Here is a 24,147-nt window from a genome sequence, read left to right on the forward strand (position 1 = left end):
TCGCGGTTCCGGCCCGCGGATCTCCAGTCCACACAGTGGTTAACCGATACTCCGCCTCCGGGGAAGCCCGCGGCCCCGCCCACCGGACGTGGCGTAGGGGGGCGGGGCCTCGTCTGTCCCCGCCCTCCTCCCCTGAAGGGGTGGATTCCCAGCGCCGCGAGCTCGTCCCGGTAAAGTGTAGGCCCCCTGAGGTCCTGCTTGCAGGGCAGTGGGGCCCCTCCCTAGGACCCCGCGACTAATCTAACCCCCCTACACTTTAAGTGGCCAGTTAAGCCGCCGATAGCTCTCGGGGACGAGTCCAGCAGCGTGCTCCTTCACGCACGCAGGGCCTGCGTTCCAGAGACTTGGGGATCCCAGGGAGGTGTGAGTTCGAGACCCACCTCTGCCAATTCCCAGCTGTGTTACCTTGAACGAGTGACTTACGCTCCCTACCCGGGCTCGTTTTGTCACCTGTAAAATGAGGATACATAATATTATTTGATTGTTTCGAAAAATGTGTTCAATGCCACAAAAGCCAAGCACTTTACCAACAGGGAAATTGAGGCCCAGAATAGTGAAAGAATTTGTCTAAGGTCAAAGGGAGATTAGAGGAGGGACAAAGCAACGACCTTAACTCTGAAGCTAGGAGATCGAGCCAAATCCTGGCTCCAACAGACTTGTTTCCTCTGAGCCTCAGTTTCCTCATCTGTAAAAAGGGGATAGCAATGATAATTTCCTCACCGGGTTATGGGAATTTTTATTTATTTACAGCAACATATACATTTGTGTACTTGCTTTGTGCCATACACTGTACTTACCACTTTATATCCCATACCTTTTGAGGTAGGGATTACCATCATCCATGGTCAGGGAAACAGAGGCACAGAAAGGCAAAATCCAAGATCACATATCTAAATTGTGTATATTCGAACCTAGGCCAACCTAATCCAAAGTCTGAGCTTTTGTTCCCTACTGGGTAATATAACTTGCTTTTGAGGCTGGGGCGTTGGAGGAGGAGCTGGAAGTAAGAGTATTTTCTCTAAATCAGATCATAACCCTTCTCTGTTCAGAACATTCCATGCTTCCCATCACACTCAGGGTTAAAGCCACAGTCCTCCTCATGACTCATATATTGTACATGATCTGGCTCCAGTTATCTCCCAAACCAAATCTCCTCTCTTTTCCCTTAATCTGCCTGTTGGCCTTCGCTATTTCTCCGAGACATCTTCCACCACAGGGCTTTTGCACTGGTTGATCCTTCTGCCTGGAACACCCTTCCCTCGGGAACAGTTCCCTCCCTCACCTCCTTCAAGTCTTCGTTTCAATGTCACCCCCTCAGCGAGGCCTTCTCTGAACATCCTATTTAATCTTACATTCCTCCTTCCTCTTCTTGACCCCCTTCTCAGGTTTATTTTTCTCTTTAACACATGTCACCTTATTAAGCATACAGGCATACCACAGAGATATTGTAGGTTTGATTCCAGACCACCACAATGAAGTGAATATGGCAATAAAGTAAGTCAAGGAATTTTTTGGTTTCCCAATGCATGTAAAAGTTATGTTTACAGTATATTGTAGTCTATTAAGTGTACGATAGCATTATGCTTAAAAAAAACAATGTACATACCCTAATTAAAAAATACTTTATTGCCCTGAATGGTATGGCTCAATTGGTTGGACAACATCCTGTTCATCAAGAGATTGCTGGTCCGATTTCCCAGTCAGAGTGCATGCCTGGGGTTGTAGGCTTGATCCCCAGTAGGGGGCATGCAGGAGACAGCCAGTTGATGTTTCTCTCTCTCTCCATCTTCCTTCCTCTTTCTATAAAATCAATAAAAATATAAAAAAGAAAAGAAAAAACGCAATATCATCAATGAACAATAAAGCAAAGCACAATAAAACAAGGTATGTCTGTACTTATTTGTTTACTAGAGGCCCGGTGCAGGGGATTGTGCACTGGGGGGGGGGGGGGGGGGGGGGATCCACCCACTGTGGGAACACTCCTGATCCCGCTCAGCCAAGCTATGAGAGAGCACTGACCACCAGGGGGCAGCTCCTGCATTGAGCGTCTGCCCCCTGTTGGTCAGTGCACATCATAGCGACTGGTTGACAGGTCATTCTGGGCTTTTATTATATAGAATAGGATTGTGCCCCTTGCCAGAAGCCAGGACCAAGAGGACAAAGATTTTTGCTTGTTTTGTTCCTTGCTATGTCCCCAGTGCCTAGAAAAGCACATATAGGTGCTTAATAGAAATTTGAAAATAATTTCTCCATAAGAAATTTCTCTTGTTTATAGATTCTCATTCTGTACCAGACCATTTCTCTCTCTCTCTCTCTCTCTCTCTCTCTCTCGTTTAAATATGTTTTTATTGATTTTAATCCTCACTCATATTTTTCCATTGATTTTTAGAGAGAGGGAAAGACAGAGAGAAATATCGATGTGAGAGAGACACATCGATTGCCTCCTGCACAAGCCCCAACCAGGGCCCTGGCCAGGGAGGTACGTGCCCTTGACTGGAATCAAACCCGGGACCCTTTGGTCCACAAGCCAACGCTCTATCCACTGGACCAAACCAGCTAGGGCTGTTTTTATTGATTTTAGAAAGAGAGGAGGAGAAAGGGAGAGAGAGAGAAACATGGATAAGCTGCCTCCTGTGCACCCCCTAATGGGGGATTGAGACCAAAACCTGAACATGTACCCTGACCAAATAGAACCAGTGACCTTTTGGTCATTTGAATGGCGCTCAACCAACTGAGCCACGCTGGCCAGGGCAGGGCCCTCTGCTCTTTATGGACACTATTTCACTGCATCTCTCTCTCTCTCACTAACACTGAGCAAGAGGTGCTGACACAGCCCCATTTTACAGATGGGGACCCTGAGGTTCAGAGATCTGCTACCCCCTAGCCTTTGTTTATATGACCTCGTGCATATAAGCCATGTGAATTAGTTATTGTCATAGGTACTTTTATATATTTTTCCCTTCAAGAGTGAACTGTCACCCAGCTCCTGAGTCAGACCCTTATGTCTGGAGGGGGCAGGAGATGGTTTGTCTTGAAATTGAGTCACCTGTGGGAGGGGCATTGGGCCCAGGCCCAGGAATCTAAAATGAGTCATCTCTTCAGGGACCAATGACAAGTCATCGCAGAGACCCCCTCACACATCATACAGGCTGGGAACGAAGTCCAGAAAGGGTCAAGGCTCTTCTGAGGTCACAGAGCACAGGGACAGACAGGAATATCTGATTCCCGACAAAAGGGTTAGACAGGGGCAAGGGTTCTGTGGGGAAGCGTCATATGTCCTCCCAGCAGCGGAAGAGAGGACCCAGCCAGCTGCTTCTATTCCAGACTGTGAGAAGAGGGGTGAGTCAGCCTGTTGTGGGGGGAGCAGGCTTTAAGCCGGCCTACACACCCCCACCCAAGACACACACCCAGATGGGATGGGAGCTGGTTTTCTGGAATGCCAAGTCTCCTGACTCAGCACTGGGAATTTGGGCTGAGTGCGTTCTGGGAAATGTCAGGCCTACGGGAAACAGGGGGCTCACTCAGGCCATCCTGCAGGTGGGCGGGGAGCAGGGAGAGCAGGGAATATGAGGAAACGGGCCAGTGTGCAGGGAGCTGAGTGTGAGGGGTTTATGAACAGGGGTGAGAGCTGAGGGAGACAATTGCCAAGTAAAGAAGGGGGTTTATATGTGCAAAGGAGGAGGCTGGGTGCCAGGATGTGAATGCTTGAAGCAGAGGGTGGGTGTGCAAAGTGGATGGGCTCCACGTACATGGAAAATGTTTGCGGGGAAGACGTGTGTTCAAAGGAGAGATGTTGAACATGCTGGAGGTAGAAATGAGATTCGCAAGGTGTTCGTGCAGAGGAGAGGTGTGAAGTTTGTTAGGGAGAGGGATGTTTGCAAAGAAGACGGGGTACGGAACAGAAAGGTCCGCCGCACACCGGGCACTTTGAAAAGCGCACGTGTGTGCTCCCGGCTTGGCCACGCGCAATCCCCCAACCTCCCCAACGGCTCCGCCCCGGCCCCGCCCCTACGCAAAGCGAGGAGTTCTTTGTGCCAGTCAGCGAACTGCTGCTCCGCCATTGGTTAGCTGACCGGAGAGGGCGGGCGTGTGGAGGCTTCCGGAAGTGCTAGGGGCCCCCGCGCATTACGGACCCGGATCCCCGAGCTGTGGGTGCTTAGCAACAGGGGGAGGTGCCCAGTAACGGGGTAGTGGGTACTTGGGGGGTGGGGGAGGATTGTGGGTGCCTAGCAACAGAGGTGAAGGCGGTGCCTGGCGACGAGGGGGCCTCAGAGAAGGGAGAGGTAGCCTGGAGGATCTGTGGGTGTCTAGCAATGAGAGCGGACCCTAGCAACGGCGGCGAAGTGGGACAGGGAAAGTGAGCTTTGGTAGGAAAGCAGGAACAGCTATGGGTGCCTAGCAACCAGAGGGAACCAGGAGAAACTGGAGGGGCCCTTATCAGGGAGGAAGTCTGCTGGGTGGGAGTCAGGGCCGACACGAGGACTGTGGGGCTTGGGGTGGGTGGAGCGAAGCGGGAGGTCGGCCCCACAACTCCTGCCCGAGTAATTCCTCCTCTTCTCCCCCAGGCGATGTGGCTGGAGGTGGGGGGCCTCCTGCGGGGGACCTGTGGACAGCTGGGCCGGACTGTTGGTCTGCCTTATGGGGCCCTGGGGCCTGGGCCCCGCTGGTGGGTAAGATACTGGGGAGGGGTCTCCAAAGTGAAGAGCCCGAGGGAATGGGCAGTAAGTAACGGGATAGGGAGGAATCCAGAGGGCCAGGCAGACCCCTCTGCTCCTTGTCTTCCACTCCTTACCAATGTCCACATCTCTTGCAGGGGCCATGTAAGGGTTCTTGGGCCCAAAAGCTTCATCAGGGTGGGTCTGGCCGAGGCCTGAGTGAGGAGGACATTTGCAAGGCCCGGGAGGCCCGGCTCAGGAAGACACCTCGGCCCCAGGTATCATGGCCTCCCACCTTACCAACAACACCCCATTAAGGCAGCTGGCCCCCCGAGCTTGGGGAATAGTGTGGTGGCAGGTTGTTTGGACTTCCTGGGCACTGTACCCACCTTCCCACCCTCAGACCTTCTCCCCATTTTCCAGCTGAGTGACCGCTCTCGAGAACGCAAGGTGCCTGCCTCCCGCATCAGCCGCTTGGCTAACTTTGGGGGTAGGTGTGACTGTGGGAGACTGTGACTTAGGTCAGAGGAAGCAACATTTACAGAATTAAGTAAGGGAGAGGGCGAATCAGAGACAGAGAAGAGGGAGAGATGAAAAGAGAATGAAAGTAAAGGCCTGCAAAACCAAGAGAAATAGAAGGGAAGGTAATATTTATTGAGAACTCGGTGCAAGGCCCCATACATGTGATACCTGCACCGAGTTGATGACTGTGTATTTCCATTCTATAGATGAGGACATGGAGGCTAAAAGAGGTGAAGTGACTTGACCTAAGGTTAGCAGCAGAATTGTTCAAACTTCAGGTCACAATCTGCATGAAACAGTTAAAAAGGATAGAATGGAAAATACCAGTTCACCTGTAGAGTAATGGAAAAATATTTTTTCATGAAGCATTATAGGTATATTGGTACCTACCGGTTATAATGCAAATACCTTCCTCCTGGTTCAAGCTTTAAAGACAACAATTCACAGTATAAAGAGGAAGTTGAGCTTTGACACTGTGCTGCCTCAGGGTTCAAGGGGTGATTCTGCTATATCCTCACTTTGTGATTTTGGATGAGTTACTTAACTTCTCTGAGCCTCAGTTTCCTTTTCTGTAAAATGGAAGTTTTTCCTATAAAACTTATTACATGAGGGTGTGGGGACAGAATGCATTAAAGCATATAACCCACTAGGAATGGTTCCTGGCATGAAGAGAGTGCTCAGAAAATGCCAGCTTTGGTTATTTACAGAGATGGTGATAGTGAAAGAGGCAGAGAGGCTCAAGCTATCTTTAGGGACAAGGAGACAAGAGGACACAGAGGAAATCAGTTGTCCAGAACATCAAAAGGAGGAACAGAGAGAAAGAGGCTTAGATAGATATGTCAAGTGTAGGGGAGGGGGAAGATGAAGAAATGGCTGACTTAGGAAAGGCGAACATGAAGAAGAGGTGTGGACAGAGAAACAGGAATCATAGGAAGTCGCAGAGAGACTTGGGGGGACCCTTTTGGAGTCTTCTTGCCCTTGGCTGTACACTAGAATCATCTGGGATGCTTAATAAAAAGATAAATTCTGAGGCCTCATCTCGGGCCAGTTTAGTCAGAGCCTCAGGGGTGGGACCTGGGCATTGTATTTACAAAAGCTCCTTACTCGACTCAAATGTGCAGCGAGGGGTGAAAACTGCTGACACGGGACAGACCTATAGAGAGGAATAGAGAAAGAGCTGGCCTCGCCTTGAAGGGAAACCCAAGCAGAGAGAGTAAGTGACTGAGCTAAAGACAGAGAGTTGGGTACAAAGAGCTGGGGGACAAGTGTGCTTAGAGAGACAGAGGAGAGAGGGTGGGGAGAATGCCCCAGGCAAGAGGGCATTCAGGCTCTTCTCTCACTCCTCAGGACTGGCTGTGGGCTTGGGGCTGGGAGCGCTGGCTGAGATGGTCAAGAAGTCCCTGCCAGGAGGATATCTACAGTCAGGTGAGTTAGCCACACTGCCTGGGTCGGGCCCTGTCCTGGCTGTGTGACCGGGGACAAGAGGCTTCACCTCTCGGAGCCTGTTTCCTCAGGTGGACAATGGAGGTGATGATAATATACCCACTTCCCAGGGTCCCTGTAAAGTGCTCAGAACAGGGTGGAGCCACTGTCAGGGTCCTGATGGATTGAAACAGATCATGAGAGAAAAAAAAATGTAAGCCATCCAGAGCTGAGTTCTTAACCCTGCGCAGGAGAAGGCTGAAATTAGGCCTGCTAGTGGGAGTCTGTGTCCAACAGAGATGGAACAAGATGTGTAGAGATCAGCTTCTGTCGGTAAGATTCCTCAACAAGTCGATGGCCGAAACAAAAATGGGGGTGGATATTCTAGATTAAAAAGAGACTAGCCGAAAGCGGTTTGGCTCAGTGGATAGAGCGTCGGCCTGCAGACTGAAAGGTCCCAGGTTCGATTCCGGTCAAGGGCATGTACCTGGGTTGTGGGCACATCCCCAGTAGGAGATGTGCAGGAGGCAGCTGATCGATGTTTCTAACTCTCTATCTCTCTCCCTTCCTCTCTGTAAAAAATCAATAAAATATATTTTTTAAAAAAATTTAAAAAAATAAAAAGAGACTAGAGATAACTGACAGATGGAATGTGTGGACCATACTTGGATGTTAGTTGGAAAAAAATAACTAAATCGTGTGGATATAAAGTACAGCATTGGGAATATAGTCAATAATATTGTTACAACTATGTATAATAGGCAGGTACTAGCCTTACGGGCTGATCACTTCATAAGGCATATAAATGTCTAACCACTAAACTGTGCACCTGAAACTAATATAATGAATGTCAACTGTAATTGAACATCACAAAATTAAAAGGAAAAGAGGACTGAAAAGAATTCTGGGGACAATTAGGAAAATCTGAATATGGATTGGATAGTAAATATTAGAGAATTAGGGTTAATTTTCTTAAGGGTGATTATGGCACTGTGATTGTATAGGGGAATTTCCTTATTTTTAGCACAGGTTGAGTGCAGCTCCATGCAAATGGGTCAGCAAAAAATAATAGTAAGTGTTTGGGTACACACACAGAGATAAAGCAGAGGAGGCAGAATATTAAAATGTTTGAATCAGGTGTGCAGGTGTTCATGATGCAACTTTTTTGTCTGCTTGAATTTTTTTTTTTTTAATAAAAAGTTGGAAATAGGTGGAGGATTAGGCTTTAGGGTAAGGCCAAACTGAGTCTATACCCTGCCCTGCCACTTCTGTGCTGTGTGACCCAGGGCTGGGCAGTGTACTTCTCTGAATCTCTTGTTTCCTTGCCTTGAAAATTAAGACATTGGTAGTTTTTTAAAAAAATATATATTTTATTGATTTTTTACAGAGAGGAAGGGAGAGGGATAGAGAGCCAGAAACATCGATCAGCCGCCTCCTGCACACCCCCCACTGGGGATGTGCCTGCAACCATGGCACATGCCCTCGACCGGAATCGAACCTGGGACCCCTCAGTCCACAGGCTGACGCTCTATCCACTGAGCCAAACCGGTTAGGGCGACATTGGTAGTTTTTACTTCCTGGGGTGATTGTAGGGATTCTGCCAGAGAATCCAGAGAGACACTTAGAATTCTGCCTGGCACAGGGTGAGCCCTCAATAAAGAGCTCAATAATTTTTTAAAATATGTTTTTATTAATTTCGGAGAGAGAAGAAGGAAGGGGGAGATAGGGATAGAAACATCAATGATGAGCTCGCCAGGACGAGCTCAATAATTTTTTAATAAATAAAAGCATATTGGCACTTTATTGAATAATAATATAATTTGCATGTAAACCTGCCTACACATCACAAATGTACAGCTTGGTTCATTTTTCACAAAGTGGACACATTTATGCACCCAGATCAAGAAACCCTAGAACATGCCCAGCCAGTGTGGCTCAGTTGATTGACTATCATCCCATGCACCAAGCGGTCATTGATTCGATTCCCAGTCAGGGCACATCCTAGGGTTGCAGGCTTGATCCCCAATAGGGGGTGCGCAGGAGGCAGCAGATTCAACAGCATTTCTTAAGCTTTTTGGTCTCAGAACCCCTATACTAGTACACCCTTAAAACTAAGGAATGGATTTTTTTTTTTCAAAAGAGCCCTGGCCAGTATGGTGCAGTGGGTAGAATGTTGGTCTGAGCAACGAAAGGTCACAGTGTGGGAGGCAGCCAATACATGTGTCTCTCACATGGTTGTTTTTCTCTCCTTCCCCCATCCCTCCCTCCTTCTATTCTCTCTAAAAATCAATGGAAAAAATATCCTCGGGTGAGGATTAACAACAACAACAACAACAATAATAGTAATAATAATAATAAACCCTAGAACAGCATTTCTCAAGCTTTTTGGTCTCAGGATCCCTATATACCCTTAAAACTAAGAAATGGATTTTTAAAAATGTGGTATATCATCCTGGCCAGTTTGGCTCAGTGGATAGAGCATCGGCCTGCAGACTGAAGGGATTCAATTCCGGTCAGGGGCACATGCCTGGGTTGTGGGCTCCATCCCCAGTAGGTAGCGTGCAAGAGGCAGCCAATCAATGATTCTCTCCCATTGATGTTTCTGTCTCTCTCTCCCCCTCCCTTCCTCTCTGAAATAAAAAAAAAATAAAAGATGTGGTATATCCATACAATGGGATATTATTCCGCCATTAAAAAGGAATGAAGTGCTGATACCTGCTACAGTGTGGAAACAGTATCCTAAGTGAAAGAAGCCAGACACAAAGTCCACTTATTGTATGATTCCATTTACATGAAATGCCCAGAATAGGGAAATCTGTGGAGACAGAAAGTAGATTAGTGATTTCCAGGATTGGGGCATGACTGCTAATAATAGGGAAGGGGTCTCTTTTTGGGGAATGAAAATGTTCTGGAATTGGTTGTAGTGATAGTTGCACAACTCTCGATATACTAAAAGCCATTGAATTACATACCTTAAATGGGTGAATTATATGGTATGATAATTATCTCTCAATAAAGCTGTTTAAAAATAGAATGAGGATTGACTTGGGGTGGTGAACACACAATACAATATATAGATGATGTATTATAGAATTGTATCCCTGAAACCTATATAATTTTATTAACCAATGTCACCTCAATAAAGTCAATAAAAAATAGAATGAGGACCCCAAAGAGCTTGTTTATGCGGGTTATATTTATGGATATTCATTGTATTAGGGATTTTTAAAAAATGTGTTTTTATTGATTTTAGAGAGAGAAAGAGGAAGGGGGAGGGAGAGAGAGAAACATCAATGTGAGAGAAATATCAACATCAATTGGTTGCCTCCCACATGCACCCCTACTGGGGACCAGACCCACTACCTGACCAGGAATTAAACCAGTGACCTTTGAGTGCAGGGTACGATGCTCTACACACTGGCTAGGGCTCACTGTATTAGAGATTAACACTGAGACATTTTAAAACACAAGAACACACACATTTCATCAGCCATCAGAGCAGTGGTATCATCATGGGTCATGGAGCTTCTGGAATACTCCACAGAACATTTGTGGGAGAACAAGAGTAAAAAGGGGCAAATAACATTAATATTATTATGATAACATTTTTGATCTCACAGACCTCTGACAGATCTCGAGGATCCTCAGCGATCCCCTGACCATGCTTTGAAAATACCTTCTCCAGAGCCCCACCCTGGGCACTTCCCCCCACAAAGGGTAACCACTGTTTTGGCTTCTAACCCCAAGATTACTTTTGCCAGTTTTTTGCTCTTTACACCAATGTAATGAGTGTATTCTCGTAGGCGTCTAGTTCTTTGAATCCATGCGTTCTGTATGGGAAAGGCATCCATTTTGCTGTGAGTGGATGTAGATGGTTTATTCCTGCTGTAGTAGTCATTCACTGACTGTTCTACAATTCCTTTGTTCATTGTACTGATGGTCATTTGGGATGGTTCCCGTTTGGGACTTTTATGAGCTTTGCTGCGATGACCCCTTTTGGAATATATGTCAGTGGACACATTTATGCATCTCTTGTGGGCATCCCTCTGAGAGAAAAGGCATCCAGTACAGGCATGTGCTTTACTAGAACCTCCCCATGTTTCCCATGGGCTTGTGCCGCGGCACGGTCATCAGCAGGGCTGGCGGTCAGGCTGCTCCACATCGTTGCCAACACTTGATAATGTCTTTTTCATTTTAGACATTTTGGTGGGCGTGTAGTGGTGTTATACTAATTATTTTTATGGTTGTGACACTAATAATCATTCTCTCTACCCAGAGGGCAGCTCCCAGCCTGGCTCCAGCCCTTTCTTGTCGGAGGCAAATGCTGAGCGGATTGTTCAGACCTTGTGTACAGTTCGGGGGGCCGCCCTCAAGATTGGCCAAATGCTCAGCATCCAGGGTACAACATGACCCTTGACCCCTGATCTCACTTCTACTCTACCCCCTCACCAACAAGCCCGGACTTCAGGTACTCCCACAGGGGCCCCCCTCGCCTCCTCCCTCACTGCTTCCCTTATTTCTTGTCTCCCTGTCTCCCAAGACAACAGCTTCATCAGCCCCCAGCTTCAGCGCATCTTTGAGCGGGTCCGCCAGAGTGCTGACTTCATGCCCCGCTGGCAGATGCTGGTGAGTGCCCAGTGGAAGAAGGCTGACCAGGGAGGTGGGCTCCACCTGCCTGCCTCTCCTGGCTTTACTGCTCTATTCCCTGTCAAACTCTGGGCCTCGGTTTCCCCATCTGTAAAATGGATCGCCAAAGCACACTCCTCATAGGATTGTTGTGATGATTAAATAAGGGTGGTACAGAGCACTTAGTCCAGTCCCTGGAAGGCTCAGTGAGCTGTTAAAGTGGCAGTGAGCACAGTGGTTAGGGGTAAGGCTTCTTGAATTCAAACCCTAGCTCTGCCACTTCCTACCTGTGTGATCTCAGACCTGCGGCCTGACCTCTCTGTGCCTTAGTGTCCTCATCTGTGAAATGGCGATAGTGATAGCCGCCCCACATCACAGTGTTACATAAATTAGTATACAGAAAGCACTTAGAAGGGTTTGCATGAGTGACATGCAAGTTTTAGCTGTTATTATTAACTGGTTTTTTAAATTAGAGGAGAGTGTGTCTGTCAATCGGTAGGCATAGCACCTGGCACTCAGTGCCCAAGACAGGAGCTGTTTCTTCCAATTACTCTGTAAGGGTATGGAATCCAGAATCCAGCCACCTGTCTTCTGATCTTCGTTCTGCTCACTCACCATGTGACCCTGGGCAATTATTGCTGCTCTCTGAGCCACTCTGAACAGTACCCAGCCCACAGGAAGCCCTTAAATTTTAACTCTTATCTATCGCATTAACTTTGAGTTAATACCAGCTGGGCTGGGCCTCCCTGTCTGCCAGTGCCTGGTTCACCTTGGCTGAGAGACTTCTCTCTGAGCCTCAATTTCTTCATCTGAAAAGTGGGGTAGCAGCCGAGCCAGGGCCCGGCATGTGGTAAGAGTTGGAGTTGTTAACTTGTAAAGTGCTTGACACAGGGAATGAACTCAGTTGCCTATAATCATGGTGATGATTGTTACCACTGCTCTCCCTAGAGAGTTCTCGAAGAGGAGCTCGGAAGGGACTGGCAGGCCAAGGTGGCCTCTTTGGAGGAGGTGCCCTTTGCCGCCGCCTCAATTGGACAGGTGCACCAGGGAACGCTGAGGGATGGGACAGAGGTGGCCATGAAGATCCAGGTGAGGCGGGGGATGGACAGGTGGTGGTGGGCACCCTGCTGTCCCAGAAGAATGACTCCCCTCCCCCACTCCTCCCCTCACAGTACCCAGGCGTTGCCCAGAGCATCCAGAGTGATGTCCAGAACCTGCTGGCGGTGCTCAAGATGAGCGTGGCTCTGCCCGAGGGTGAGGTGCCCGTGTAGAAGCGGTACCCTGACGAGAGGAAGTGGGGCTGAATGGAGGGGGAGCCCAGAGAGCACCAGCTGGGGCAGGGTGTGCCTGTGTGTGAGTGGTGTGAGTGTGTGTTTGAGACAGGAAGAAGGGATGCCAAGGCAGGGAGAGTGTAGAGTACAAGTGTGTAAGAAAAGGAGACTTAGAGATTCTGACAGAGACACTGAGAGTCAGAAGCCCAGACCAGAATCCAGAAACAGACACACAGAAGGTATGCAGAGAGGGACTGTCGGTCTGAAAAAGCCACAGAAGCAGGAAGAGAGTGTAAGTGGGGCCTCATGTTTGTGTTAAAGAGCCTAAAGAAGATGGAGCAGGATGTGTGTGTGTATGTGTGTGTGTGTGTGTGTGTGTGTGTGTGTGTGAGAGAGAGAGAGAGAGAGAGAGAGAGAGAGAGAGAGAGGCAAAGACAGAAGATTCAGAGAGAGTACAAAAAAGGTGGAATAGGTGGCATGCGTGACTATGAAAAAGATGCCTCGGGACTGGTGTGCATGCCTGTGAAAGAGACAGACCCCAGGAGAGACTTCAGAAGAGCCCGCAGTTATAAGCGGACTGAGGGGAGGTGTGTGGACAGACACTGGGGTAAAAGGCTTGGAGCAGAAGGTGTGAGGGACAAGTGAGAGACAGGATTGGCAAGAGAAGACATTCGTGAGTGGAGCCTGAGGGGCTGGGCGGATGGACAGCCTGTGACCTTCCTTGGCTGACACGGCTGCTCCCCTCAGGCCTGTTTGCGGAGCAGAGCCTGCAGGCCTTGCAGCAGGAGCTGGCTTGGGAGTGTGACTACCGTCGAGAAGCAGCTTGTGCCCAGAACTTCAGGTGAGCACAAAGCTTCGGGTGGCTGGCAGGCCCCCCGAGGACCCCTTCCTTCCAGCTTCCCTGCTTCCCTCCCTCCCACGCTGAGTGGAAGTGGAGCCCTGAGGTGAGCCTGGCAAACTCCTTTTTCTCTTCATTCGTTTGTTCATCCATTCATCCTTTCACTCATTACTTCACTTATCCGCTGTGTTCTCTGTGAGCTTGGGCATGTCGCTTCCTCTCTCTAAGTATCAGTTTTCTCGTCTGTGGAATGGGTTAGGTAACCTCTTCAGTCCAGTGGGGGAGATGATCTTGTCAGCAGACACTTATCACAGAATGAGTTACACCTGCTGCACTGACGAAGCTAGAGCGATCTGACAGTGTCAAGAGGTGGAGAGGACAGGGCTGCAGGGCATTTCTTTCTTCTCCACCAGGGCAGGAGGAGATTTGAGATAAGCATTTTGGAGACCAGTTTGGCATCCTATAATAAGGCTGGATATTTGCATACATCCCAATTGTCGCCCTCCTGGCTAATTGCTCTAGGGTCACTAATGCCAGTATACACCATCAGACTTTTCTAGAAAGCTCAGAGTAGTAATAGCTCCAAATTGGAAACAACCCAAACCTTTGAAATTCATCCAGCGGGGTGGATGAATAAATTATGTGATATTCATCAGTGGAATATCATACAGCAGCGAAAATGAATGAATCATAGCTACTGGGAACAATGTGGTTGTCTCTTAGAAGCATCGTGATATGCAGCAAATACCGCAGTGAGATCCTTCATGGGTTAGCCCACACATTTACTGAGCCAAGCTCTATAAATACAGTGAGAGAAAAGGCGGTGGAAGGCAGGGTTAGGGGCGCGGGCCTGGAAAGACAGGTGTGGGATCCCGCCCCAGGTCAGCCCTTAGGCTGGTGGCCTGACTGCACAGTGGCCTTGGGAGAGTACCCTCCCAGGGAGGTGAAAAGGAAACTGTGCTGATTAAATGCTCAGCACAGGGCCTCGCCCACCAGGAGTGGGTCCAACATCAGAGATTTTATAAACAAGGACAAAAATACAAGCCTGAAGCAGGACCCGGAGGAGGGGGGTGCGAGGTGTAGACTGGGCTAGAGCGCTCCTTGTGGGATCTGGGGAGAGCCCTCTCCACAGGATTTCTTAGTGCCCTTAGAATAAAACCTACATCATTTCCTCTGGCCCCTCCTCATCTCCCTGCTCCCCATCTTACTCTACTCCAGCCATCCCATAGGTCCCCAACCAGAGGCCTCACTCATTGACCCTTATCTCAATCCTCCGGTCTATTTGTTTGTTCGAGGGTGGTCTCTGTGTATGTCAGGGGCAGGCCTGGACTTCATCCACTGCTCTGTCCCCAGCATGGTCCAGCACAGGGACGGACATTGAGGACTCTTTCCCTTAATTAGCCAGTGTTCCCAGTAATGACTTGAAGGAGTAGCGATGAGTATCACTGTAGACTTGAGGATTTGTATATCAGTGACTGTTTTTTTAAAAGATGAATTAATAAGTTGATGAAAAAAATAATGTTCATGGAGCTTAACACATTAAACTCATCATGAGGCAACTGGATATCACGCAAGTGTTTCTGGTCGGGAAGTGGTAACTGGGTCTCTAGCGGCCAGCTTAGGGGCAGGCACAGAGTAGGCCCTAAGGAGATGTTTGTTGAATGAATTAATGAATAAAATGTCTGAATGAATGTCAGTCCAGCCAGGTATTGGCCATCACTCAGGGCACACAGAGGCAAGAGGAGAGCAGGAGGGAAGGCGAGACATAGACTGTTCATGGAGGACTTCTCAGAGGAGGAGGAGTCCTTGAGCTGGGCCACAGGGGCCTGAAGCCAAGTCCCATCCCCACCCCTCCCTTCTGCCCCAGGCAGCTGTTGGCAGATGACCCGTTCTTCCGGGTGCCGGCAGTGATCGAGGATCTCTGCACTACACGGGTGCTGGGCATGGAGCTGGCTGGAGGGGTCCCCCTGGACCAGTGCCAGAGCCTGAGCCAGGACATCCGAAACCAGGTACATGGTCTCGTAGGACAGCAGGGAGGGTGCTGCCACAAGGCAGGGCCAGCAGGGCTGGCCAGACCCATCGTCCCTCTCCAGGCCATAGAGGGCTTGACAGGGGCAGACGACTCCGAGGTGTCTGTTACTCCCTCTCCCCACCCCAGATCTGCTTCCAGCTCCTGAGGCTGTGTCTACGGGAGCTGTTTGAGTTCCGATTCATGCAAACGGACCCCAACTGGGCCAACTTCCTGTATGATGCCTCCAGCCACCAGGTTGGTTTCTTGTGATGTGTGACAGGATACATTAACTGCTGTGACAGATATTTTCCAATATTTCAGTAGCTTATCACAATACTAGTTTATTACCCACGTGACAGGCTGGGGTAGTTCTCCTCCAGGTGGTGATTTGGAGACCAGGTGCCTTCCCTTTTGTGATTGTGCCATCCCAGGAAGGGAAAGAGATGGAGAGTAGAATCCCCTGCTAACTGTTTTGAGCAGAAGTGACGCATCATTCCTTTTACCATTCTGTTGGTAGCTGTTCACACAACCTGTCTAGGTGCAAAGGATGCTGGGAAAAAGCAGTCACTGGCTAGGCAGTGGCTTCCTAGTGGCAATGTGACAGTATAGAAGAGGGAACACAACTTACAGAAGGCAGTTAGTCATCATTACCACACTTGTCACTCTTTGGAACACACCAAGCAGCCGCTGCCTCTTGACAACAATGCCAAGACAATCCTGATCCTCACCTTCTCAGAGTTCCTGGCCCAGTGGCGGGACCTGTCACCAGCGGTCACCTAGAGTAGTTAGTACCAGATGGAGAAACACAGGCCAGAGTTGTCAGTGGTGGGGGATGCACAGGGGGTTGTGGGAAGCCAGGGAAAGTGGCTGACCTGTCTGGGTATGTAGGGTCAAGGAAATCTTTTTAAAAAATATATATATATATATTTTTTTAATTTTAAAATTATTTTTATTGATTTTAGAGAGGAAGGGAGAGGGAGAGAGAGAAACATCAATGATGAGAGAGAATCACTGATCCGCTGCCTCCTGTATTGAGCCCGCAACCCAGGTGTGTACCCTGACTGGGAATCGAACCATGAACTCTTGGTTCATAGGTCAGCGCTCAGCTACTGGCCACACAAGCTGGGCAAGGAAGTCTTCTTGAAGAAAGTGTCATTAAAGCTGAAACCAGAAAGATTCAAAGAGGACAGTCATCTAAAGGGCAAGGAAAAGCGCTCCTGGCAGAGCACAGTGTGTCCCAAGGCCTGGGGATGAGAGTTTGGATGGAAAGGCTCTCAGCATGCATGGTGGCCAGGTGGCTTTCCAACGTGGCCTGTCCCCATTTTGCCCCAAGAGGGATCTTTCCCAAACACAAATCTGGCCACACTGTGCCTCCCAGAGTGCCCCAGCGCCCTCAGGATTAAGTCTAAGTCCTTTGCCAAATGTGAAGGGGCCCCCCTGAGTCTCCAGCGTCAGTCCCTTCTACTGCCTTACCCCCAAGTACACTCTGCACCCCTCCTAGGCTGGTACCCCAAGGAGGGGTTTTCTGACCTGATAGGTAATACATGTCCTGCTTCCTGATGTCAATTTATTGGGTCTAACTGCATTTTGTTTGTTTGCTTGTTTTAAAGACATAGAATAGAAAATACCACTGTGCCACATGGGAGGGAGTTATATTTTAGGACACTTTTGTTTGGTGTTTATTTATGTGGCATTGGCACTGGTACACAGTATATTCTGCATTTCTTACTATGGGTTGTAATCAATAATCCCAACTCTACTGCCTAGAGAAACTCCTACACATGTATTCATCGAGCACTGTTTTTAATAGCAAACCCCAGAAACACCCACATTGTCCATCAACTAGATAAATGCTCTGATATATCTACACAATGAAGTCCTTTCACAGCAGTGAGAAATGAATGAATGAGTTAGAGCTGCACATAGCAGTGGGGATAAATTGAAAAATCATGTTGGGCACAAGGAACAAGTTGCAGGATCACTATCATAAATACTATTTATGTGAAGTTTAAATACACAAAACATGACTATCGTTTATGGGTGCAAACATGTAGGAGAAAATGTAGAAATACACACATGGTAATTTCAGGAAATAATAATTTAATAATAATTTCAGGAAAGCGGTGACCCTAGAAAAGAGGGTGGGGACATTGTGCTGGTAGGATCAGTCCAGGGTATATGGGAGGCCCCACCTGGATTGGTATTATTTTATATTTTAAGCATGGTGAGATTTGTGTTCACTCTTCTATATATTTTATTCCCTGTATTTTCTTTCTGTGCCTAAAACATGTTGTTATAAAAACCATTAGGAGCAAAAAAAAAGCCAAGTCCCTTCAGCTTCGTGTGGGGGTGGATTGGAATTGTGGAGACAGGAGATTAGGAGCCCAGGGACACAGTGGGCGGGGACTCTGGCAGGAGGAGACAGGGTATAGGGAGGAAGGATGACCCTGGCCACCCCAAATAGACAATGGGGAGCATTGCTGGACTCCCAGCATCCCTTTCACCATCATTGTTCCCAGGTGACCCTGCTGGACTTTGGTGCAAGCCGGGGATTTGGGACTGAATTCACAGACAATTACATTGAGGTGAGTGCCCCCAACCCTGGGGTCTGAAGGGCCATTTACTGAGGCAAGGGTGAGAAGGAGAAATATAGTATCTCGAATTAAGAAATAAGAAATAGCTTGGCCAGTGTGGCTCAATGGTTGAGAGTTGACTCATGAACCTGGAGGGCACATGCCCAGGTTACGGGCTCAATCCCCAGTAGGGGGCATGCAGCAGGCAGCCCATTAATGATTCTATCTCATCATTGATGTTTCTATCTCTCTCCCTCTCCCTTCCTCTCTGAAACCAATAAATAAATTTTTAAAAAAAGAAATAATAGTAATACTAATAGCAGTTAACAAATACTAAGCACTTAATATTATGTCAGGTGTGGTTTTAAGTGTTATACATTTGGGAATTGATTTAAACCATACAGCAACTGCATGGGGTAAGGACATTCTTAGCTTTGTTTTATCCATGAAGTAACTGGGACTCAGAGAGGTTAAGTCACTTGCCCAAGGTCACAGCAGTCCTCACTCGGGATGTCTGGGTCCACAGCTCGTGCTCCCCACACTGACTAGCCTTCTCCTAAGAGAAAGGCCCATGATGCTCATCCTGTCACCATCCCACACCCCACACTGTCCAGGATCTTGGTGTCCAGCCTTGCCCTCACATAACTTCCTGGGGGGCTGCTCCCTGGGGAGCTGCTCTGTCCTCAGGAAGTGCTTCCTCACCTGTTGCCTGTCCCTCCCACCAACTGGGGTTAACCCTTTGTACACCATAAGCGTCTATAGATGCAATTAAATTAAAAATATTGTGGCGTGTGGGAATGGTTTCCATTTTGGACGTGTGGCAGTTAACTGGGTAATTTGTCTTAGAGGCCACAGAGAACACTATCTCATTAATTGGTGACATGAGACATTCAACCTGGGTTTTCTAATCATTTAGTCATCAATTTAAACATTCTTTGATACCATGTCTGTGCCCAGCCCTATTCTGGGTAATATTGGGGACAATAGTGACCAATTCAGGACCCCACTTTCAACGAGTTTACAGTCCAGTGGGGGAACAGACAGTGAGGACCCAGAGTGATCACGGTTGGGAGGGGGAAGCACAGGGCATTGTGGGAGCTCAGAGGAGCCTGGCCCAGCCTGTGGAATCAGGGAGGGCTTCCTAAAGGAGGAGACAGCAGAATTGAGACCTGAGGGATGAGGAGACCAATCAGGAAGAGGCAAGAAGAGATATTCCCATTAAAGCAGCGCTTCTCAAACTTTAGAGTGTGTGTGAAACCCCCGCTCCATGACCTTGTGAAAATGCAGATTCTGGCCTGGAGTTAGACATAAGATGCTGCATTTCTAACACACTCCTTGGTGATGCCAAAGCTTCTCATACAAGAACCACACTCTGAGAAGTAAGGTCCTAGGGATAAAGAGGAAGTTCATGTTCTGCCTTGGCGGGTAGGTAAGGGGCAGAGCAGGAGCCAGGGATGAGATTGGAGCCAAATCATTCTGGGTCTCAGAAGCCATGCTTTGTAGCTTGTACTTTATTTATTTATTTAATATATTTTTATTGATTTCGGAGAGGAAGGGAGAGGGAGAGAGAGAAACATCAATGATGAGAGAGAATCATTGATTGGCTGCCTCCTGCAAGTCCCACACTGGGGATCGAGCCCACAACCTGGGCATGTGCCCTGACCGGGACGCAAACCATGACCTCCTGGTTCATAGGTTGATGCTCAATTATTGAGCCACACCACCTGGGCTATAGCGTTTACTTTATATGGGTGCCCTGGGGAGCCGTGGGAGGGACTTGAGCAGGAGAGGGGTGCAGTCAGAATTAGGAAACCCCTTCTGAATAATGAGTGGTCTTTATTTTTTTTACAATTGATTTTAGAGAAAGGAAGAGCCTGAGAGAGAGAGAGAGAGAGAGAGAGAGAGAGAGAGAGATTGATCAGTTACCTCCTGTACATGCCCGGACCCGGGATGGAACCTGCAACCTGAGTGTGTGCCCTGACCAGGAATGGAACCTGCCACCTTTTGGTGTAGGGGACAATGCTCCAACCAGCTGAGACACAGTGGTCAGGTCACGAGGGGTCTTTAAGACTGGACACTGGGAGCTCAGGGAGGCTGTGGGGAGGGGAAGAATAGTGTCTGGCTTGGGTACTGGGCATGGTGGGGACACCCTTGAGATGGGAACAGGAAGGAGCAGCTGGTAACCCACCCCTGGCTACCACATATACAGGCCCTTTGGGCTGGGCCCTCTCTGCAGGCCACTTGAGGCACCACGGAGCGGCCTCTCTGGTAGTTGGGATATCTCAGTCCCCCGCCCCCGAATTTTTTAGTACGGCCTTCTTGCCACCTCCCCAGCCGTTTCCAGTTTTAAAAGGCCCTGTCACACCAGCCCCCAAGGACCATAGGTCTGACAGATGGCCAGACAGGCTTGGGCAAGGAAGCCAAGACAGAATGGAGCTGCCAGATTTAACCCTGTATCCCTTTCTTCCCAAGAAAGGACAGCTCACTGGGTAAGGGAATGCCCAGGTTCCATTCCTCACTTTCTGTTGCCCACTGTGAGCCTGTTTTCTCTTCTATGAAGTTGGGATCCTCATGTCCACCTCTTAATCATAATAGTAGTTTATAATATTTATGGTGCTTCCTACATGTTGGCATAGTGCTCAGCACTGCACAGCTATTGCCTCCTTTATCCTCACAACAACCTCATGAGGAAACTATTTTCATCATCCCCACTTCACAGATAAGAAAGTGGAGGTCTGAGGCAAAGCACCTTGCCCAGAGTCAGCCAGCAGTGGCAGAGCTGGGACTGAGCCCAGGCAGGCTGGCTTTCGCCGCTGTCTGCCCACATGCCCTCAAGTCCCACTGCCACGTGCACTCATGGCTGGAGGGGTGCTTAGCTCCATACACCAATGTGCTAAACAAAGGTTCACCAAAGGCCTCCTGGGAGCCAGAGCTCGTACTACATGGGACTGAACCCATCTGGGATCCCTGCTCTCTCAGGGCTCCAAGTCCAGTGCAGGAGACAGACATCAATCAGGTGATCAGAGATGGCCCAGTGGCAACCTCCAATGCCATTTTGGGTCATGGTCACATCCTTGGCCACATGAATGTTCCAGTTTTAAAAGGCCCTGTCACACCGGCCCCCAAGGACCATAGGTCTGACAGATGGCCAGACAGGCTTGGGCAAGGAAGCCAAGACAGAATGGAGCTGCCAGATTTAACCCTGTATCCCTTTCTTCCCAAGAAAGGACAGCTCACTGGGTAAGGGAATGCCCAGGTTCCATTCCTCACTTTCTGTTGCCCACTGTGAGCCTGTTTTCTCTTCTATGAAGTTGGGATCCTCATGTCCACCTCTTAATCATAATAGTAGTTTATAATATTTATGGTGCTTCCTACATGTTGGCATAGTGCTCAGCACTGCACAGCTATTGCCTCCTTTATCCTCACAACAACCTCATGAGGAAACTATTTTCATCATCCCCACTTCACAGATAAGAAAGTGGAGGTCTGAGGCAAAGCACCTTGCCCAGAGTCAGCCAGCAGTGGCAGAGCTGGGACTGAGCCCAGGCAGGCTGGCTTTCGCCGCTGTCTGCCCACATGCCCTCAAGTCCCACTGCCACGTGCACTCATGGCTGGAGGGGTGCTTAGCTCCATACACCAATGTGCTAAACAAAGGTTCACCAAAGGCCTCCTGGGAGCCAGAGCTTGTACTACATGGGACTGAACCCATCTGGGATCCCTGCTCTCTCAGGGCTCCAAGTCCAGTGCAGGAGACAGACATCAATCAGGTGATCAGAGATGGCCCAGTGGCAACCTCCAATGCCATTTTGGGTCATGATCACATCCTTGGCCACATGAATGTTTGGACCCAGGAGCAGCACTTGACATTTGTTCTCCTCTGTGCTGCTTCACTGTTTAGTTTCCAGCAGCCTCTGTGTTCCCAGCCAGGTGGGCAGAACCCCTGGCCATCCCGACCCCCCAGGCTCTGGAACAGTTTTGAGACACAGCTGGGCAAGGTGAGGCGGAAGAAGCCTAGGCAGATGAGAAGGGAAGTGGGTACAGGAAGGGCCTGGCTACCACCTCCTGTCTCTAGTTCCCCCAGACCCCTCCTTGAACCCTGCTTGGCCTTTGACCCTGTGTTCCACACCTCTCTCCCTAGGTAGTGATGGCTGCAGCCAATGGAGACAGAGACCGGGTCCTACGGAAATCCCAGGACCTCAAGCTCCTCACAGGCTTTGAAACCAAGGTTGGGAGACACTAGAGGAGTAGGGGCTGGTGTCTGTTGGGGGGCATGGGGACTGCTTAACTCTCTGGGGGAATGGGGGAACTGCTGATCTATACTAGGGGACTCTGGGGAGGACTAGGGGAGAATGGGGACTACTTGGCCTGTCAGTAATCCTGGGAAAATGGGCACCACTTACCTATTCTAGAGGAAGGGAGTGGGGGAATGGAGGCTGCTTCTCTGTACTATAGAGTGAAGTCTGCTTGTCTATTGGAGGCTCTGAGGGAGTGATGGGCCCTTTTTGGGGGGAGGAGTAAGGGGCTGCTTATTTTCTGGGGGCTCTGGAAGGAGTCTGGTGCTTGAGTTTACACTCCAAACTGCGGAGCTGAGTGCTGCTTGTTGGTTCTTGGTTAAGAGAAGGGCTCTGCCTCTGTTCTCCCCCACCCCTAGGCATTCTCCGATGCCCATGTGGAGGCTGTGATGATCCTGGGAGAGCCCTTTGCCACCCAGGGCCCATATGACTTTGGGGCAGGGGACACTGCCCGCCGTGTGCAGGGCCTTATCCCTGTGCTGCTGCAGCACCGGCTCCGCCCACCGCCTGAGGAGACCTATGCCCTGCACCGTAAGCTGGCAGGGGCTTTCCTGGCCTGTGCCCGTCTACGTGCCCATATCAACTGCCAGGACCTCTTCCAGGACACCTACCAGCGCTACTGGGCCAGTCGCCAGTCTCAGCCACTGCCTGAAGCCTCCTGACCAGAGGGGAGGTCTGGTCAGACCACTCAGACAGCGTCCCTCTGGGGAATCCGGCCAGTAGAGGGCCATCCTCCCTGAGATGCCTCCTTCCCACTCTGCTCTAGTCTGGGGACCCCACCCAGGCTTCCCAGTCTTGTCTAGCACCCTTCCCCGGGGACTGGGGAACCCTGGGGCTAGGGAACTCCCCATTTCACACTCCCATATCCTGCTCTCCCCACCCCACAGTGGGCATCCGGGAACTCTACTCCAGGGATTGATTTCTTTCTGCCAACATTTGAGAGAACTTCAGGCTCTCTGCATGCCAAAGTGGAGATGCAGAATCATTTAGAGGGGAGCCCTCCGCCCGTGCCTCAGGTCTCCCACAGATCTGGCCAATGAGAGGGGAGGGGTGGTGGTTGGTGGAGGCAGCCTCCCTCACCCCTTCACCAGCTGCCTTCTCCCTGCCCATCCTCTGTGTTGGGGAGGGGTTGGGGGTGTTTGAACCTTCAGTCTGAATAAAAGCGAACCTCCCCTTCTCCAGCTCTTTTCTCTGTGCTGGGGTGGAGGGGAAGGAGGCTAGGACGAGAACGGCCTCCAGGTGCAGATGGCCAGCCCCCTCCCACCCTCTTGTCTGAAAGCCTCAGTTCTGCACGGGCCATCTGTTGCTAGAATCCTCCTTCTCCCCTTTCTCTCCCACCCCCAACCCCTCCCGCACGTGATGACCACCTGCTCACAAGACTGTGGCAGCTGAGAAGGCCTTTCCCCCACACAACCACCCCGACGCCCCAACCTCGCCTTTGCTAATGGGCCTTTATGCCCCTGCCAGCTGCTTTGCCAAACCCACAGGATCCGGAGGGAGCGGAGGTCGCAGCGGCGGCCAGAACCGCGCCCTAGTCCCAGCCGGCGCCCCCACTGCCTTTGCAAAACGGATCCGCACTAGGACGCAGGGGTCTGTTCATTTCCCCTCCCATTCGTGGCAAAAAGTGCCTCGTCACCGCTTCTGCCCGCCCCCGTTGGGCTGGGAAAACCGTGGGGTTAGCTGGAGGATTTGAGGATGTGGGGCGGGAAGCCTTTTCTCGAAGCAACTCTTTCGGATGCAGAACTGAAGGAGAGCTGAGGTCAGTGGTCGAGGAGGGGAAGGGAGTGGCGGCCTCGAAGGACCTGGAGGGAAAGTCAGCGAGGCTCCCGTGCACATCCAGTCAGGGACTGGTTAATGGGCGTGGCGGAGCGGCGGCCGCACCGGAGAAGGCGGGGTCACACTGGCGTGTGGGCGTGGCTTGGTGACCAGTGGGCGGG

General features: G+C 49.8%; 2 protein-coding genes across 8 annotated transcripts in view; both read left to right on the plus strand.

Annotated features, from left to right (window-relative positions):
* The first annotated feature begins 4,070 nt into the window (after positions 1-4,070).
* ADCK4 (aarF domain containing kinase 4) lies at positions 4,071-23,387 on the plus strand. 7 transcript variants are annotated; one of them, XM_014541717.1, is made up of 15 exons: positions 4,071-4,148; positions 4,566-4,721; positions 4,814-4,933; positions 5,079-5,145; positions 6,525-6,602; positions 10,876-10,998; positions 11,140-11,225; positions 12,174-12,314; positions 12,398-12,479; positions 13,244-13,337; positions 15,202-15,343; positions 15,493-15,600; positions 17,865-17,930; positions 22,057-22,143; positions 22,570-23,387. In XM_014541717.1, exons 2-15 carry the CDS (start codon positions 4,569-4,571, stop codon positions 22,870-22,872), a joined length of 1,650 nt encoding a protein of 549 aa, XP_014397203.1. In that variant the 5' UTR covers positions 4,071-4,148; positions 4,566-4,568; the 3' UTR covers positions 22,873-23,387. The 7 variants fall into 7 exon arrangements, with proteins under 7 accessions (XP_014397203.1, XP_014397205.1, XP_014397204.1 ...); XM_014541719.1 differs by having other exon boundaries at positions 4,097-4,152; XM_014541718.1 differs by having other exon boundaries at positions 4,108-4,172.
* A 503-nt stretch (positions 23,388-23,890) lies between these two features.
* NUMBL (numb homolog (Drosophila)-like) overlaps positions 23,891-24,147 on the plus strand; it is a 37,450-nt gene continuing 37,193 nt past the window's right edge. The window contains exon 1 of the mRNA XM_005868790.2: positions 23,891-23,969. The gene's annotated coding sequence lies outside the window, so the exon portion shown is untranslated. The remainder of the gene's footprint in view (positions 23,970-24,147) is intronic.

This window comes from Myotis brandtii, unplaced genomic scaffold (assembly GCF_000412655.1).
Source record: "Myotis brandtii unplaced genomic scaffold, ASM41265v1 scaffold277, whole genome shotgun sequence".
Classification (NCBI taxonomy): domain Eukaryota; kingdom Metazoa; phylum Chordata; class Mammalia; order Chiroptera; family Vespertilionidae; genus Myotis; species Myotis brandtii.